The sequence below is a fragment of the Physeter macrocephalus genome, chromosome 7, assembly GCF_002837175.3.
Source record: "Physeter macrocephalus isolate SW-GA chromosome 7, ASM283717v5, whole genome shotgun sequence".
In the NCBI taxonomy this organism is placed as follows: Eukaryota; Metazoa; Chordata; class Mammalia; order Artiodactyla; family Physeteridae; genus Physeter; species Physeter macrocephalus.
Genome location: NC_041220.1, coordinates 33,018,653 through 33,036,171, shown reverse-complemented (window position 1 = coordinate 33,036,171; position 17,519 = coordinate 33,018,653). Strand labels below are relative to the sequence as shown.

General features: G+C 36.4%; 1 protein-coding gene across 8 annotated transcripts in view; it reads left to right on the top strand.

Moving 5' to 3' along the window:
* Window positions 1–17,519, top strand: part of LRBA (LPS responsive beige-like anchor protein) — an 813,910-nt gene that overhangs the window by 76,158 nt on the left and 720,233 nt on the right. For all 8 annotated transcript variants that reach the window (XM_055085920.1, XM_028491755.2, XM_055085924.1 and 5 more), the window contains exons 3-5: window positions 7,415–7,646; window positions 7,864–7,964; window positions 13,150–13,245. In XM_055085920.1, the coding sequence (XP_054941895.1) occupies window positions 7,415–7,646; window positions 7,864–7,964; window positions 13,150–13,245 (429 nt within the window). The remainder of the gene's footprint in view (window positions 1–7,414; window positions 7,647–7,863; window positions 7,965–13,149; window positions 13,246–17,519) is intronic.

The window sequence follows — 17,519 nt, the reverse complement described above, 5'->3', positions numbered from 1 at the left end:
TTCCAGAGCATCATATAAATGGAATCATACAATAGGTAGCTTTTATGTCTAGCTTCTTTGACTTAGTATTATGTTTTTGAGATCGATTCATATTGTTAATGGTATTGCTAATTTGTTCCTTATTATTGCTGATTAGTATTCTGTTGTATGGTTGTACCACAATGTGTTTATCCATTTAGTAGTTGATGGACATCTGAATTGTTTCCAGTTTTTGGTGATTATGAATAAGACTGCTATAAACATTCATGTACAGATCTTTATGTGGGCAAATGCTTTCATGAAATGGTTTGAGCTTTTTCAGGGATCTTAATACTTCATTATTTTATTGTTGAAACTTTAGGGCCTACTTTATCTTTTGGAGAGAGATTAAGACACTAGAAGTAGGACTTCAGGTTTCTTGCTTATTGCACTGGGATATAGTAAGAACTCAAATTTGTTTCTTTAATTTTTAAATTATGAAAATAATGAATAATATTTAAACCTAATGGTATATATACTAAGGATCCATTACATGTCAAACATAGTGCTAAGATTAAAAAGGATAAAAAGTATTTTTTGAAATGGTTCCTATTTTCCGGGATCATCATTTATGCTCTTTGAGTGGAAAAGATTTATGGGAAATAATTGAAGAAGAAGTGGGGGACTTCCCTGGTGGTCCAGTGGTTAAGACTTCACCTTCCAGTGCAGGGGGTGCGGGTTCGATTCCTGGTCCGGGAGCTAAGATCCCACATGCCTTGTGGCCAAAAAACTAAAACATAAAAAACAAACAATATTGTAACAAATTCAGTAAAGACTTTAAAAATGGTCCACATCAAAAAAATCTTTAAAAAAAGGTGATTAAAATTTGTGATATGAAAAAATATTGTATGATACGATTGAAATATTAGGTTAAATCATATGAAATTGTTATAGTCAGAAACATTTGAATATTGGTAATATAATATGGGTCATCCAGGTTTATTGTAAGCTGGAAAGGTCAGAATGGTTCTCAGAAGAGACAGGTCTTAAGAGAATGTTAAGATACGGTTCTTCAAACGATATAGGAAAGTGAGAAGCCAATCGTAGAGAATAGCAAATTTAACCTAATTTTCTGAAATGAGAAATTTCTTGTATTAGACTAAATATTCTGTAATTCCTAGGACCTGGATATAGTTTTTAAAAATCATAGTTTTAGAAGGGACAAGGGAGAATCAGAGTGAAGTGCTTAAAAGAAAATTTGTTTAATCCAACCCTTACTGTTGAAAGTATTTTATAATTCATATTGGATCCTAAAATAGCAGATTTGATTGCCAGTACCTAAAAATTAGGATATATTTTAGACTCTTATATTTGTGTGAAATTCTTTGGATGGGATATGTCATTTTACTAAGGGTCATAATTACTGTAATGCATAATGAACTTATTGCCTTTTCTTACATGTGTTGCATCTAGTTCATAATTATTTCTACTTATGTCTATAGCAGTGAGAGAAACACCTTGCTGTCTTTACTTACATAAATTAAAATTCCAGCAGAGAGAAATACTACTATCCAGGAAATTTCTGATCTGAAAGTAGACCTGACATTACCAAAATAAGTCTGATTATATTACTGTAGTATCTGTAGTGTTAAATCTTGTATAAGAATTGGGGCTTTTTGTGTTCAAATTCTGAGGATTCACAGTATTGATGACTACTAGAAAGGGCTCAGTTATTATAGATGAATATACCATCTTTCCTTCCTTTACTTTTGGACCTTTCTATTAAACAGATGTTTGTCCTTCTCGTATTGTCCTCTATGTCTTTCAACCTCTCTTTCATATTGCCTCTCTCTCTTGCCTTCTGGGACTTTGCTTAGCTCTTTTAGTTCCCAGACCTTTTTTTTTTTTGGCTGCACCGTGTGGCACATGGGATGTCAGTTGCCCAACCAGGGATCGAACCTGTGCCCCTGCAGTGGAAGTGCAGAGTCTTAACCACTGGACTGCCAGGGAAGTCCCTCAACAATATATTTTTTATTTTTGAAAAACTGAGAACAAATTACAGAAGTATTTCTGAAAGGAAAGTGAAGTGCTGTCTCTATTAAATGAAGATGCTGGGAGGAGGTAAGCTGAACAGAGTTTCTAGGTCATGGTCTGGCTTTTTAAAGAGTTATATGAAACCTTACTGGGATATTTAGTAGGCAACATCAAAAATGAACCCTAGGGAATACAGAGGTGTATCAGTTTGCTAGGGCTGCTGTAGCACAGTACCAAAAATTGGATGGCTTAGACAAAATATAGGAAATATCTAGTTAGGGGCATAAGCTGCGATTGTCCTCTGTCCAGTTTCTTCTATACTGTACTCCTGCTACATCTTTGAGGAAAAATTTAGCAAGTTTCCAGGGAAAACATAGCTTTACTTTGAAGTATTAGAATTTTCTGTGTATGATAGTCTTTCCAGTTTTGTAAATCTTTTGAAGAGAAAATAATTATTTTTGGTCTATACTTGTTTCTTAGTTTTTTGAAAATACAAGTAACTTAGGTTTAATGACTAATTTCAGCTTAAAGCCTTTTATTAATGTAACCGTTGTGAAGAAAATAATCTTTGTGCCCAATTAAACTCCTAATACAAAACTTGTGAAGGTTTATTTAGATTCTTTGAATAATACACTTTAAAATTTCTATAATCTTGTACATTAAACTATAACCTATAGAAAGCATGTTATGCCACCCTGAAGGTGGCTATATAAATTGTTTATGAGGTTCAGACCAAGACTAAAATATGTTGAAATGGAGAGTTTTGAAAAACATTCTGTATAGCAAAGGAGACCAAATCATGCTAAAATGCAGAAAAAGACTATACATCAGTTCCCAGGCTACATTATTCAAAAAAATACAACCATAAAAAAGGTAATAAGATTACATTTTCACATTTCATGGCTAGTAAAGTGCATTAGGCTGCTCAGATATTCATAACTTACTGTGACATTTGGGAAGATTACATTTTGTAGTGCACAGCCATCACTACAGCTCACATAATAACTAGCCAGTGCCTAGACTTGGATTATGATCCCTGTCATTGGAAACAAATTTGTGTTTTGAAGGTTGATCAGTTTCAAATAACTATTAGGAAGGGTTAATGTGACATACTGTAGACCCTGTGCATGCTTTTTAGGTATAATAGATATGCATATATATAGTATATCAAATATGCCACATATTTGTATGTACCAATTTCTGTCCTCAATTTTCTCCTCGAAAGGCATATTTTATAATATTTAAAGCAATGGAGAAATATTTGAAACACCTGTCTGGATACTGCTCTCACAGTATAAACTCAATTTAAAATCTGGTGAAATATTTGGAGGTGTTTTGGAAATTACTTTCAAAAATTAATTCTATAGCTTCTTGGAAGGGTGGTTACTGATGGTAATAAACACAGATCAGAATGAAAGATTGATGTAAGTAATATTAAGGGGAAGGTAAGGTAACTTAAGTTAGTTGCAACAAGGTTTTTTTAAAATAATAAATTTATTAATTTAATTTATTTATTTATGGCTGCATTGGGTCTTTGTTGCTGCGCGCCGGCTTTCTCTAGTTGTGGTGAGTGGGGGCTACTCTTTGTTGCGGTGCGCGGACTTCTCAATGAGGTGGCTTCTCTTGTTGCGGGGCACAGGCTCTAGGTGCGCGGGCTTCAGTAGCTGCAGCACACGGGCTCAGTAGTTGTGGCACACGGGCTCTAGAGCGCAGGCTCAGTAGTTGTGGTGCGTGGGCTTAGTTGCTCCGCGGCATGTGGGATCTTCCTGGACCAGGGCTTGAACCCGTGTCCCCTGCATTGGCAGGCGGATTCTTAACTACTGCGCCACCAGGGAAGTCCTGCGACTACGTTTTTGACCTATTCAGATCTGTGTGGAGGATGTCCAAAAGTGTATGTATACTACAAACTCTCCCCTGGCCCTCGTTCCCCAGATGCTCAGTTACCTCTTCAGAGGCAATCACTATTTAGTTTCTTGTGTATTGTTCTTAGGCATATGTCTGTATGTATATGTTTTACACTCAAATTGTAGCCTACTATCATGGTTTTTTCCACTTCTGTTTTCTCAACTAAACAATATATATATTTTTTTGCGGTACACGGGCCTCTCACTGTCGTGGCCTCTCCCGTTGCGGAGCACAGGCTCTGGACGCGCAGGCTCAGCGGCCATGACTCACGGGCCCAGCCGCTCCGCGACGTGTGGGATCTTCCCGGACCAGAGCACGAACCCGTGTCCCCTGCATCGGCAGGCGGACTCTCAACCACTGCGCCACCAGGGAAGCCCTAAACAATGTATTTTAAAGATCTTTTTCTGTCAAATGGAGCTCCCTCATATTTTCAGTGGCTGCATCATATTCCATTATATGGTTAAACGCAACTTTACTTTATAATGTGTTTTTTTGTGGGGAGGTATTGTTTCTTCTATTTTCTATTAAAATGCCAAAATGTAGTTCTTGTATGTAACATCATTACTTAAATATATCTGTGGAATAAATTTCTAGTTGTTAAGGTAGCCATTTGTGCTTGCTTCTATTTAGCATAATTCTTTTGAGCTTGATTCATATTGTTAACTGTAATCAGTAGTTTTATTACCAAATAATTTTGTCATTTATAGTAATTTTTCAGTTTTCCAGATATATATCATATCATCTGAAAATAATTGGAATTTAAAACCTCTATTCTGATATTTATACATGTTGCTGCCTTTTGACGAGATGTGACTTCTGTATCTCCAGAATAATATCAAATGATAGTAATTATAGTGCATCCTAGTCTTATTTCTGACTTTCATGAGAATCATTCCAATTTTCCTATATGGACATAATGCTGGCTTATTTGGTGTATTTTATTATTAAAGGAAGTCTTTTAAAATTAATAAATGTAGAAAGTTTGGTGGAAATATAAAACCACCATTTAGCTATGCCACAGTATTTACAGTTGCAGGTAAGATCCATCGATGGATGCTAAAAAGTATGATGAGAAACAAGATATTTGTATAGTCTCAAAGTATTCTTTATAAGAATGCTTAATAATTTAAAAATGAAAGATAGTAACTTTAAAATGGAAAAAATTTGACAGACACCTCCTTAAGCAGGTGATCAAAGGTAACTTCACCAATAGTGAGACATACTGACCTCAGGTACCATCCGAAATGATACACCGAGAAGGACACACATCACTTCTGGGGTGTTTTTACCAAAAGTGCATAGCCTGAATTTAAACATGAAGGAATGTTCAGATTGGAAGACAGTCTATAAAATAACTGGTAAATACACTTCAAAAGTGTCAAATTCATGAAAGTCAAAGAATGCCTGTGCAACTGTCTCGCTTTGGAGAAGACTAAGGGGTTGCTGATCCTGGATCAGAAAAGGACATAAGTGTGACAAGTGTCAATATTTGAGTAAGATCTGTAGTATTGTACCTGGTTTTAAACACTGTATTATGATGATGTAATATATTCACATTAGGGGAAGCTGGTTAAAGGGTATACAGGAACTGTATACTATTTTGCAATTTTTGAATGTCTGAATTATTTCAGAATAAAAAGTTTAAAGACAAAACAAGCAAAAAATAGTCACAAATAATCACAAAATCAAAAAAAATAATCTCTATTAGACTTCTTATGTAGCTTACAGAATTTTGGGGAGCACTTAGGGAACCAAGCACGTATACTTCATAGCCAGGACCATGTAGCTAGGAGAATTGGCCCAATCACACCAAGGGACTCTTTTAGCAGAAACCCATCTGTCATCTCCTTATGCTGCATGTTACTGATTATGCAAAGAATTGTACACTAAAATCTCTGCCAGAGCTTTCCTAGAAAACCCAAAAGCCTTTATGAGTGTGCTTCCTAGGAATTCTTATCTCCCTGCATGCAGATACTGCCTCCTGTTTTTCATTTTTCCATTTTTTCTTTCTCATGCCAGTGTGTATCTTTGACAGAACCTGGGACGCATATCAGTCCCTTGTTGCAAGGAGTTTTAATTGATTTCCTAGTTCTGTACCATATTTGCTTTTCTGAAGTAAACTCTACTTGGTCATGTCTATTCTTCTTTTTTTTTTTTAAATTAATTTATTTGGTTGTGCCTGGTCTTAGTTGTGGCAGACGGGCTCTTTAGTTGTGGCTCATGGGCTCCTTTAGTTGTGGCTGGCAGGCCCCTTAGTTGCTGCTCATGGGCTCCTTAGTTGTGGCTTGCCGGCTCCTTAGTTGTGGCACCTGGACTCCTTAGTTGTGGCAGGCGGCCTCCTTAGTTGTGGCATGTGAACTCTTAGTTGCAGCATGAATGTGGGATATAGTTCCCTGACCAGGGATTGAACCTGGGCCCCCTGCATTGGGAGCACGGAGTCCTAACTGCTACATCACCAGGCTAGTCCCTATTCTTTTCTGAGCTGTTGGATTTTGTTTTATACAATTCACTTTCTCCTAATTCTTGCCTACCTTTTAGGTTTAGGAAAGCATAATGAAAAATGAAGGTGTATTCAGAAGGACAGGAGTGTAGGTGAATCATGTATGTAACTATTCTGACAGAGATCTTTTAAAAAATCTAGTTAAAAAAGATAGGCCTGCAAAGGTAATTCTAAAAGTATTTTAATTCCTTTAAACAATTGGGGTTTGTTAAAATTAAAAAAACTTTCCCTCTGTGAGGATGCTATTGGTGAGATGGCAGGGTAGGAATAGGTCAGTACAGCTTTCTCTGGGTGGATTTTCTGATAGCAATATGAGTGAAATAAATTTTCTTGATTACTGACTTTGAGTGTGTGACTAAGTTTAAGTTATGTTTGAGTTATCCTGATTATTGACAGGGGGGATCAGGGTGGATAGGTGTAATAAACCAAGAATTTGATAAATAAAAACTACATGTTTTGTGTCCACTCTAAGCCTTTTTCAGCTTTTCATTTTTGCTGTGAGCTCATACATGTGTAAGTAGCAAAGGACATTTAGGTTGCTGTGAGTAGCTCACAGATTACCTAATTCTTAAATGAAACATTGAATTAGAAGCAATTATAGAGCTAAGTTAGATCTTTATTAGTATCAGGGCAGTGGTAGTGAATTACCTAAACATCCTCCATTTGTTGAAAATACTTCCATTTTTATATTCTAAGTCTCACTTGACTTTGTTCTATCTTAACTTGAAGATTTCTTTAGAAGCTTTATTTTTTTAGAGCTGTGTGTGTGTGTGTGTGTGTGTGTGTGTGTGTGTGTGTGTGTACAGTGTGTATTAAAGATCTTATCGTTGTAGGGGGTAGAGAAGAATGTGTATGTGAGCACTGAATCCTAATCACTAGACTACCAGGGAAGAGAAGAATGTATATGGATAGTTACTGTGAATCTAAAGCTTAGGAGTGTGCTCTAGTTATATTGAAGAAGTACTAATGCTTTTAATGGTTTTTTTTTCTTTCCCTCCTTCTCCCTGCCCCTGGAAGTTGGTAGGAGGGCAATTTGATTTAGAAATGAATTTCATTATTCAAGAAGGTGAGAGTATCATCTGCATGGTGGACCTATTAGAGAAATGTGATGTTACTTGCCAAGCAGAAGTCTGGAGCATGTTTACAGCCATTCTGAAGAAAAGCATACGAAATCTTCAGGTCTGCACTGAAGTAGGCCTTGTTGAGAAAGTGCTTGGGAAAATTGAAAAAGTTGACAATATGATAGCAGGTATGACTTTCCATAATACAATGGTTGTGAAGAAATGAAGTTTGATTCTTAAGTACTCTATTTTTCTTATTTAATAATATTTATTAAATAAATATTGAGCATCTAACATGTACCTGGAACTTTAGTGTCCAAACTGTTAAGTAAGCACCATATATTTTAATCTTTCAAGAAATATAAGTAGCTTAATTATTTTATTTTTTGCTTTCTTTGTTTCCAGATCTTTTAGTTGACATGTTGGGAGTGCTGGCTAGCTACAATTTGACAGTTCGAGAACTAAAGCTGTTCTTCAGTAAACTTCAAGGAGATAAAGGACAATGGGTAAACTTAAATACTCTTTGATATTTGAAACTGTTCCCCTCCCCAAACATATTAGTAGCTTTTAAGCAATTGATATTGTTGCACAGGGGGTAAATGTCAAATTGAGGGGGAGAGATCAGTTAGAATAGCATTTAGCCCTCTACAGCTACTTTTGCCATCACCTGACACAGGTGTGGACTAAGAGAACTGGGTGTTCCAGGCAGGTTGGTAATTTGGTCCTTCTTCAAATGTTTTAAATAATTTTTATTTTTTTAAATTTCAACATTTTAAAATTCAATGTAAAAATTCAACATTAATTAGAGGAAAAGGGTAAGGACAGAGAAATAAAAATGTTGGGTAGCAGCATCTAGCTTCTCTTTCTATCAGTCTGAGTAGTTTAAACTTGAATAACCCACTCAGTGAACAAAAGCCCTCTGGTTAATTGGATCCACCCTTTTTAGATGCAATTTCATGGTCCTTTGCAATGGGTGGTAGCAGTCAACTGATTTTGAACTCCAGGTGCCTTATCAAACTGTTTCTTCCTACTCTTTAGTTACTTATGCCTTAGAGGAATACTAGTAAATATTTTCTCCATTTTTGTTGCATTTCTAGGCTTGTTTTAGAGCTCTTTAGAAATCATTGCCTGCAGCAACTACTCAGCCAGCTGATCCTTAATCTGCCTCTGTTTAAGTATATCTAAATTTGTGCTCTGCAATTACACACTCTAATTGATTGTATTAAAATGATTGGACTCTTTAGCTTCTTTGTATTGAACTCTAGTTCTCTGCCTGCTTTTAAGATTTTTATCACTGGCTTGCAGTGATCTTACTATGTTTCTTGGTGTGGTTTACCTTGTATTTATCCTTATTAGGGGTTCTTGCATCTGTGGGCTTATAATTTTCATCAAATTTGGAAACATTTTGATCATTATTTCTTCAAATATCATTTTCTTGTCCCTCTCCCCCTCCTTCTGGGACTCCAGTTACATGTTTTTTAAATCTTCTTGGTAGTGCCCCTTAGGTCACTGAGATCTGTTCACATTTTTTTTTTTTTGTCTTTTCTATTTGTGCTTCATTTTATTTTATTTATTTTAAAAATAAATTTATTTATTTATTTATTTATTGGCTGCGTTGGGTCTTGGTTGCTGCGCCCGGGCTTTCTCTAGTTGCAGTGAGTGGGAGCTACTCTTTGTTGCGGTGCACAGGCTTCTCATTGCAGTGGCTTCTCTTGTTGTGGAGCACAGGCTCTAGGCACGTGGGCTTCAGTAGTTGTGGCTTATGGGCTTAGTTGCTCCATAGCATGTGGGATCTTCCCGGACCAGGGCTCAAACCTGTGTCCCCTGCATTGGCAGGCGGATTCTTAACCACCGTGCCACCAGGGAAGTCCCTGTGCTTCATTTTAGATTGCTTTATTGCTATATTTTTAAGGCAGTTGATCTTTTCTTCTGTAATGTGTTAACAGCCATTAAAATTTTCAGATTTCAGATACTTTTAATCTGTGTCAATTCTAACTGGTTCTTTTTTTTTTTTTTGTGGTATGCGGGCCTCCGTCTGCTGTGGCCTCTCCCGTTGCGGGGCACAGGCTCCGGACGCGCAGGCCCAGCGGCCATGGCTCACGGGCCCAGCCGCTCCGCGGCATGTGGGATCCTCCCAGACCGGGGCGCGAACCCGGTTCCCCTGCATCGGCAGGCGGACGCGCAACCACTGCGCCACCAGGGAAGCCCCTGGTTCTTTTTAATATCTTTCATTTGTTCCCTCATTCTGGTTTTCCTTTAAATCATTGAGAATATGTAGCATATTAATAATTGCTTTAATGTTCTTGTCCACTAATTCTGTCATCTCTGTCATTTTCTAGATCAGTTTTTTGCTCATTCATTCTGCTTTTACTTGTAGGTCATATTTTCCTGTTTTATACTAGTGATTTTAGACATAGTGATGTTAGTCATAGTGAGTTATTCCCTGTTGAGTGCTGGATTCTGTCATAGTTCTTTTAAGATTGTTAGACTGCTTTTGTAGGCAGGTAAGTTACTTGTGGATTAACTTTATTCTTTCAGGCTAGTTTAAAAGTTTTTTTGGTCAGCCAATCTAGGCTGTTACTCTAGGGCTTATTATTATTAGGGCAGCCTTATTCTGGCCTGACTTTTCTAGGGTCTCTGTGAATGACCCTAAGTCTCAGACATGAGGCAAACAAGACTGTGGTCTCTCCATAGTGCCTAGTAGGGTCTCAGCAATTCCTGGCTCTATATTTGCTCTGGGAATTCTTTGACTGATGGCTGTCAAAATCTTGGCCACCCCACCTTGTTGAGTTTTAAGGTAGAAATGAACAGTTTGGTATTATGCCAAAGGGTCAGCGCAGATTTCTGGAGTTTCTTCTCTGCATAGGTCCTTCCTCTGTAGTACTCTGCCCTGAAGGTTCTGTCCACCTCAGACTACCTGTCCTCTAATTTCTGCCTCAACAACTCAGTGAGAATTTCAAGTTCTATTTGGTTTCCTTCTCCTTGTGCAATGATATGTGATAAGGAAATTGACTGCAGGTAGAAAGTCTGGGTAATCTCATGACTCATTTTGTTTCCCTTTCTCAAGGATCACAGTCTTGAGCTAGTCTGAACACAGTTTTAGTTTCATACATTTTGTCCAGTTTTCAAGTTGATTATGGTGAGTTGGAAAGTGTAGGTCCTGTTACTGTGTCATGTCCAGAAGAAGAAGTATACTGGTTTGATTTTGGTTTTGATTTATGTTCAAATAATTTATTTATTCTGAATATGTAATTAAAACATTTTTTGTTATATTGGTGAATATAGAAAACTATAAGAAAATAGGAAAGGATATGAACAGATATCTATTTACAGAGAGAAACCCCACAATCAAATAAACACTAAATCACTAATAATTAGAGATGTTCAAATGAAAGCAGTATTGATATGTCACCTTACATCATTAGTATCAAGAATTATAGAGTTGGATAATAGCAAGTATAATTGGAGGGATAGAGTTATTTTAAAGCTTTGTGCTACTGGTTGGAATGAACACCAGTGGAGCCAACCTCAAGAGTAATCTAGTACTAGTTAGTCACTTAAATTGCCCACATCCAATGAATTAGTGGTTTGCTCCTGAATGCATGTTCCAAGAAATTCTCACATAGTTTTGTAAGGAAATACGTATGAGGATGTTCACTGAAGCATTATTTTTGATGGCAGTGAATTGTCAACATGTGTTTATCATTAGGAGAATAGATAGGTAAAATGTATTGGATGCATAGAATAGATTATTATATAGCAGTTAGAATCAATGAACAGAGTAATAAGAATAGATACCAAAAAGCAGGAAGAAAGTAAGAAATAGAATGATAATATCTAACCCAACATCATTTAAATTTTAAGTATAGTCACACAGAAACACATTTTTAAAGGAACACATATAAAAAGATTAAGCATGTAAATGTAGCTACTTATGGGAGGGAAAAAAATAATGAACTATTAATAAAACAAGAGCAGGGCCTTGCTCAGAGCTTATGTAACTTTTGCTATCATATCAGTGCAGTGAAAAATCCCTGTATCTAAATCTGTGTCTCCTTTTTTGATTATTACTTTAGCACAGATTTTTATATGTGGAAATAGTGTATCAATGGGTGAACATTTTTAAAGACTCTTGAATTATTTTCTGAAAGGCTTTCTTAGTATACAGTCCCCTAGCATTATCTGTGGATTAAGTGCTTGTCTTAATGTATGCTTTTTGATTGGTTTATAGAAAAGGAAATTTTGAGGATTGATTTCTCTAGAAATGCTACAAAGTTATATTTTTATTTTTGACTGCATATTATTTTTGGTGATTTCATTTTAGAATTTATTTAAAAAAATCATTGTGATTGTAATAACTTGTTATTACACTTTTATAATTGAACAGTGTGGTTAATTGAAAATTTCTTGATCACTTACGAATGAAGCTTTCCATTTAACATTTAGGTAAAAGATTACCAGACTCTTTTAGATAGTTATTAATGATAATTTAGAGCAGCTACCAGATAAGATGAAGGCAAACCAGTGATTTCACTTGTAGTTTGACACTGTTTTGAACTTTTAACTTTTAAGAGGAATGTACTACACTTTATCTTATTTGCTTGTAAACTGATTGAAATGATAAGGTATATCTGATTGTCCTTTGCTTTTCCTAAATGTAAATGTGCCTTTTCGTTTTAGCTGTTGGTTGTTTAATGTATTAGAGGAGACTTGTGGGTCAAAGAGGCATTAGTCAAATAAATGTAATGTTACAACTTTTATACATGCTGTATAGTAGAGATATATTGTAGAATGAAATGTGGTAGGGAGATTTGATCCATTCTCAGAGGTCAGGGAAGACTGCCCTGAGAAGTGATCATTAAGATGAGCTTCAATGGATGGGTAAGATTTATTTAGTTAAGGCGGAGGAGGGTGGGGAGGGGGGAATAGGCCTAGTGAGAACATTTTAAGGAGAAGGAATAGCTTGTGCTCAGGCCCTGTTATGGGAAGAAGACAGAGAAGGCATTGTAGATAGAGTGCAGAGAGAGGCAAAAGACGTTAAGGAGATATGTAAAGTATCTTGTAGGCCATGTTAGGGATTTTGGTCTTTATTTTAAAGACAGTGGGAAGCTATAGGAGAGATAGAATAATGTAACAGTGAAAGTGTAGTAAGTAATTAAAAGCTTGGACTCTGGAGTCAGACTGAATTCTGATCCTATCCTTGTCACTACTACCTGTATGACCTTGAACATGTTCCTCTGCCTCAGATTCCTCCTTTGTAAAATGCAGTGATAATAACCCCTAGTGTGGTTATGAGGCTAAAATATTTTATTGTTTTTAAAGTGCCTTTAACAGGGGGACTTGGTAAGTATTATTTTTTGGTGAAATTAAAAAGTGGTTTAAAAAGGGATGGGTAGTGGGTTGATGTAGTTTGTAATTTTAAAAGGTCATTTTTGCTGTAGTGTGGAGAAGAGTTATGTGTCAAATGCTGTTGGCTCATATTTATCCAACGCCTCATAAAAAAATGGCATAGATTGCATTGTTTATTTCTTTAAGGTAGTTGAAAATAACCTTCCTTTGGTTATTTTATATGCCTTTTAGCTTACAGAACTATTTAGTTATTTGGGGGTATATTAAAGTATGTCTGTACTAAAAGTAGGTATTGTTTTATGGTAAATAATGTGGTTAATGAATTATTGATTATTTTCATAGCCTCCACATGCTGGAAAGTTGCTGTCTGTGTTAAAGCACATGCCACAGAAGTATGGTCCCGATGCCTTTTTCAACTTTCCAGGAAAGAGTGCTGCAGTAAGTAAATCTTAACGAGGAAATCACTTGAAGTTCTTTTTTCTTTCTTTTGCTTCCTGAAAGTATGGCCCTGTAAACACTCCTGACAGGTTCTGTGTTAGGTAGAAACTTCTTTGCACAGCCTAACTTAATCTTTACAGCAATTGTGCATGTTACTTTTTCCTGTTTTAGAGGTGAAGAAATAGAGGCTATAAGAAGTTAAGAAAGCTGTCCACTCACCCCTTGGGGCCTCAGTGGAATAGGAACCCAATTCTTTTCAACATAAGCCATTTTGTCTTATGAATTTTATCTCTGCATTCTCAAATGGAAATTTATGGACTTGAGAACACGGGGAGGGGGAAGGGTAAGCTGGGGCAAAGTGACAGAGTGGCATGGACATATATATACTACCAAATGTAAAACAGATAGCTAGTGGGAAGCAGCTGCATAGCACAGGGAGATCAGCTCAGTGCTTTGTGACCACCTAGAAGGGTGGAATAAGGAGGGTGGGAGGGAGACGTAAGAGGGAGGAGATATGGAGATATATGTATAGGTATAGTTGATTCACTTTGTTGTAAAGCAGAAACTAACACACCATTGTAAAGCAATTATACTCCAATAAAGATGTTAAAAAAGAAATTTATGTGTAACACTTTCAGATTTATCTTTCTGAAAATCTTTCTTTAGCCTTACATTTCCTGATTCCTGTTTCTTTTGCACCTGAGAGTTACTCTTGGAAACTTTCTAGGCAAGTTTTTCTAACCTGTGTGTTTCCATATAATATCAATCTCAGCATTCTTGTAATCTGTTAATCAGTTTATAAATAAGACAGTTATGTATGGCAGTAATATCTGTAATGTTTCAAAATATTATAGGATTACATTATATAATGTATATGTGTTATATATGGAAGCTTTTTTACCTCATTATTACATTGGTGTGCCTGTTACAAGCATATATTTTTTGAAGATATTTCAGCCTATTCTTGTTCTGAGGTTACCTTTTATTCATTTTTTACTTTTGTTCTCATAATATCCTACTTGCTTGTGGCCCCTGTGTAGCCAGGCAATACCTGTAGAAAGAAGAGAGTGTTTTGAAAGGATATTTGTGATATTTGAATGCTTCACACAAAATACACAGTTTTCTTTGGAAAGTTTTATTGCTCATATTATTTTTTGCTTTATAATTTTTCCTTAATAACCATTTTAGATTTGAAGCTTTCTAGAATAATTGTACTCTGTTGGCATTGAGCTTATCGTTTGTCTCCAACATAAAAAAAGTATTCTTGGGACTTCCCTGGTGGCGCAGTGGTTAAGAATCTGCCTGCTAGGTGACACATGTTTGAGCCCTGGTGTGGGAAGATCCCACATGCTGCAAAGCAACTAAGCCCATGCGCCACAACTACTGAGCCTGCGCTCTAGAGCCCGCAAGCCACAGCTACTGAGCACATGTGCCACAACTACCAAACCTGCATGCCTGTAGCCTGTGCTCTGCAACAAGAGAAGATGCTGCAATGAGAAGCCCGCGCACCACGACGAAGAGTAGCCCCCGCTCACTGCAATTAGAGAAAGCCCGTGCGCAGCAATGAAGACCCAGTGCAGTCATAAATAAATAAATAAATAAGGAAAAAAACTTAACCAGATCCACCTTTTAAATGTATATATTTAAATATATAGTTTTAAAAAAACATCTTTATTGGCGTATGATTGCTTTACAATGTTGTGTTAGTTTCTGCTTTATAACAAAGTGAATCAGCTATACGTATACATATATCCCCATATCCCCTTCCTCTTATGCCTCCCTCCCACCCTCCCTATCCCACCCCTCTAGGTGGTCACAAAGCACTGAGCTGATCTCCCTGTGCTATGCAGCTGCTTCCCACTACCTCAAGTCCATTCTCTATGTCTGCGTCTTTATTTCTGTCCTGCCCCTAGGTTCTTCAGAACCATTTTTTTTTTTTTTAGATTCCATATATATGTGTTAGCATACGGTAATTGTTTTTCTTTCTGACTTACTTCACTTTGTATGACAGACTCTAGGTCCATCCACCTCACTACAAATAACTCAATTTCATTTCTTTTTATGGCTGAGTAATATTCCATTGTATATATGTGCAACATCTGCTTTATCATTCCTCTGTCAATGGACACTTAGGTTGCTTCCATGTCCTGACTATTGTAAATAGTGCTGCAGTGAACATTGTGGGACATGTCTCTTTTTAAAATACGGTTTTCTCAGGGTATATGCCCAGTAGTGGGATTGCTGGGTCTTATGGTAATTCTATTTTTAGTTTTTTAAGGAACCTCCATACTGTTCTCCATAGTGGTTGTATCAATTTACATTCCCACCAACAGTGCAAGAGGGTTCCCTTTAATAAATAAAGTATTCTCATGAGATTAATCTCTTTTTCACACATCTTATAACTTTATTATTTTTAATTCTTTGAGATAGTAATGTGTCCATTCCATTTACTTACATGTATCTTGAAAGTGGAGCAGTTAAACTACACAGCTTTTGGAACTTTCAGAGAAAAGGTGTTTTAAATATATTCAGTGACTAATTTTTTTGCCTTAAACATAACTTCTAAAGAGAAGTTGAAGTATTTATGGGTAAGTTATTTTTACAAAGCTTTCACATCCTTTACTCTCATGTTTCAGTGAGAGAGAGCATATGTATACAGTGAATATGTATTTTTATTTTTTTTCTTAGTGCAACATTCATTTTATTTTACTTTATTTTATTTATTTGGTTGTGCTGGCTCTTAGTTGTGGCAGGTGGGCTTCGTGGGATCCTTAGTTGCGGCAGTCAGGCTCCTTAGTTGCGGTTCGTGGGCTCTTGCGGCTCGCTGGTTTCTTAGTTGTGTCATGCGAACTCTTAGTTGCGTCATGCATGTGGGATCTAATTCCCTGGCCAGGGATTGAACCGGGCCCCCTGCATTGGGAGCTCGCAGTCTTAACCACTGCGCCACCAGGGAAGTCCCCAACATTCATTTTAAATCCGCCTCTTGAAGTCTCAATTGTGTTATTACTTAAATTTGGCTCTATGATTTTTTTCATGTTTTATGGAATATCTTATACATATAAAAGAATATATGTGTATGTATGATGTCAACGTAAATGCCTATGTAAATTATAATAACGAGAAATTATAAATTATAAGTAACAATAATTATTGTAAATTATAAATAAGAAGAAAACAAAATCTTTGTAGTATGATCTTTTTTTAACAGCTTTCTTGAGTTATAATCTCCATATAATACAATTCATTCATTTAAAGTGTGCAGTGAATGGTTAAGTGTGTTCACCAAGCTGTGCAACCATTGTCACAATCAATTTTAGAACTTTTCATCACACCCAGAAGAAACCCTGCACTCCTTAGCAGTCACTGCACATTTCACTGCAAACTCCCAGGCCTAGGCAACTGCTCTTCTACTTTCTGTCTATATGGATTTGTCTGTTCTGGACAATTCATGTAAGTGGAATCATCTGATGTCTGGACTTTTGTGATTGGCTTTTTCTACTTACCACTACTGTTTTCAAGATCCATTCATGTTGTAGTATGTATCATTGCTTCATTACTTTTAATGGCTGACTAATATTGAAAGAATATAGCACATTTTGTTTAATTATTCTTTAATTACTGGATATTTGAGTCGATTCCACTTTTTGGGAATGCTTTATGGGCTTTTATGTGCAAGTTTTTATGTGGACTTATGTTTTCATTTCTCTTGGAAATCAAGGAGTGGAATTGCTGAGTCATATTGACTATGTTCAACCATTTGAGGGACTCCCAGTTTGTTTTCCAAAGTGGCTATATTTATTTTATAATCCCATCAGCAATTTGGGAGGGTTCAAGTTTCTCCACTTGCTTGCCAACACTTGTTAATGTCTGTCTTTTTGATTATAGCCATCCTAGTGGATGTTAAGTAATATCTCATTGTGGTTTTGATATGCATTTCCTTCATGACTGTTGATGCTGAACATCATTCCATATCCTTATGGCCATTTGCATATCTTCTTTGCAGACATGTTCATTCAGATCTCTTGCCCATATAAAAGTTGCATTTTTCTATTATTGAATTGTAAGAATTCTTTTTTAAAAAAATGTTTGAATTTTATTTATTTTTTTATACAGCAGGTTCTTATTAGTCATCAATTTTATACACATCAGTGTATACATGTCAATCCCAATTGCCCAATTCAGCACACCACCATCCCCACCCCACCGCGGCTTTCCCCCCTTGGTGTCCATACATTTGTTCTCTCCATCTGTGTCTCAACTTCTGCCCTGCAAAC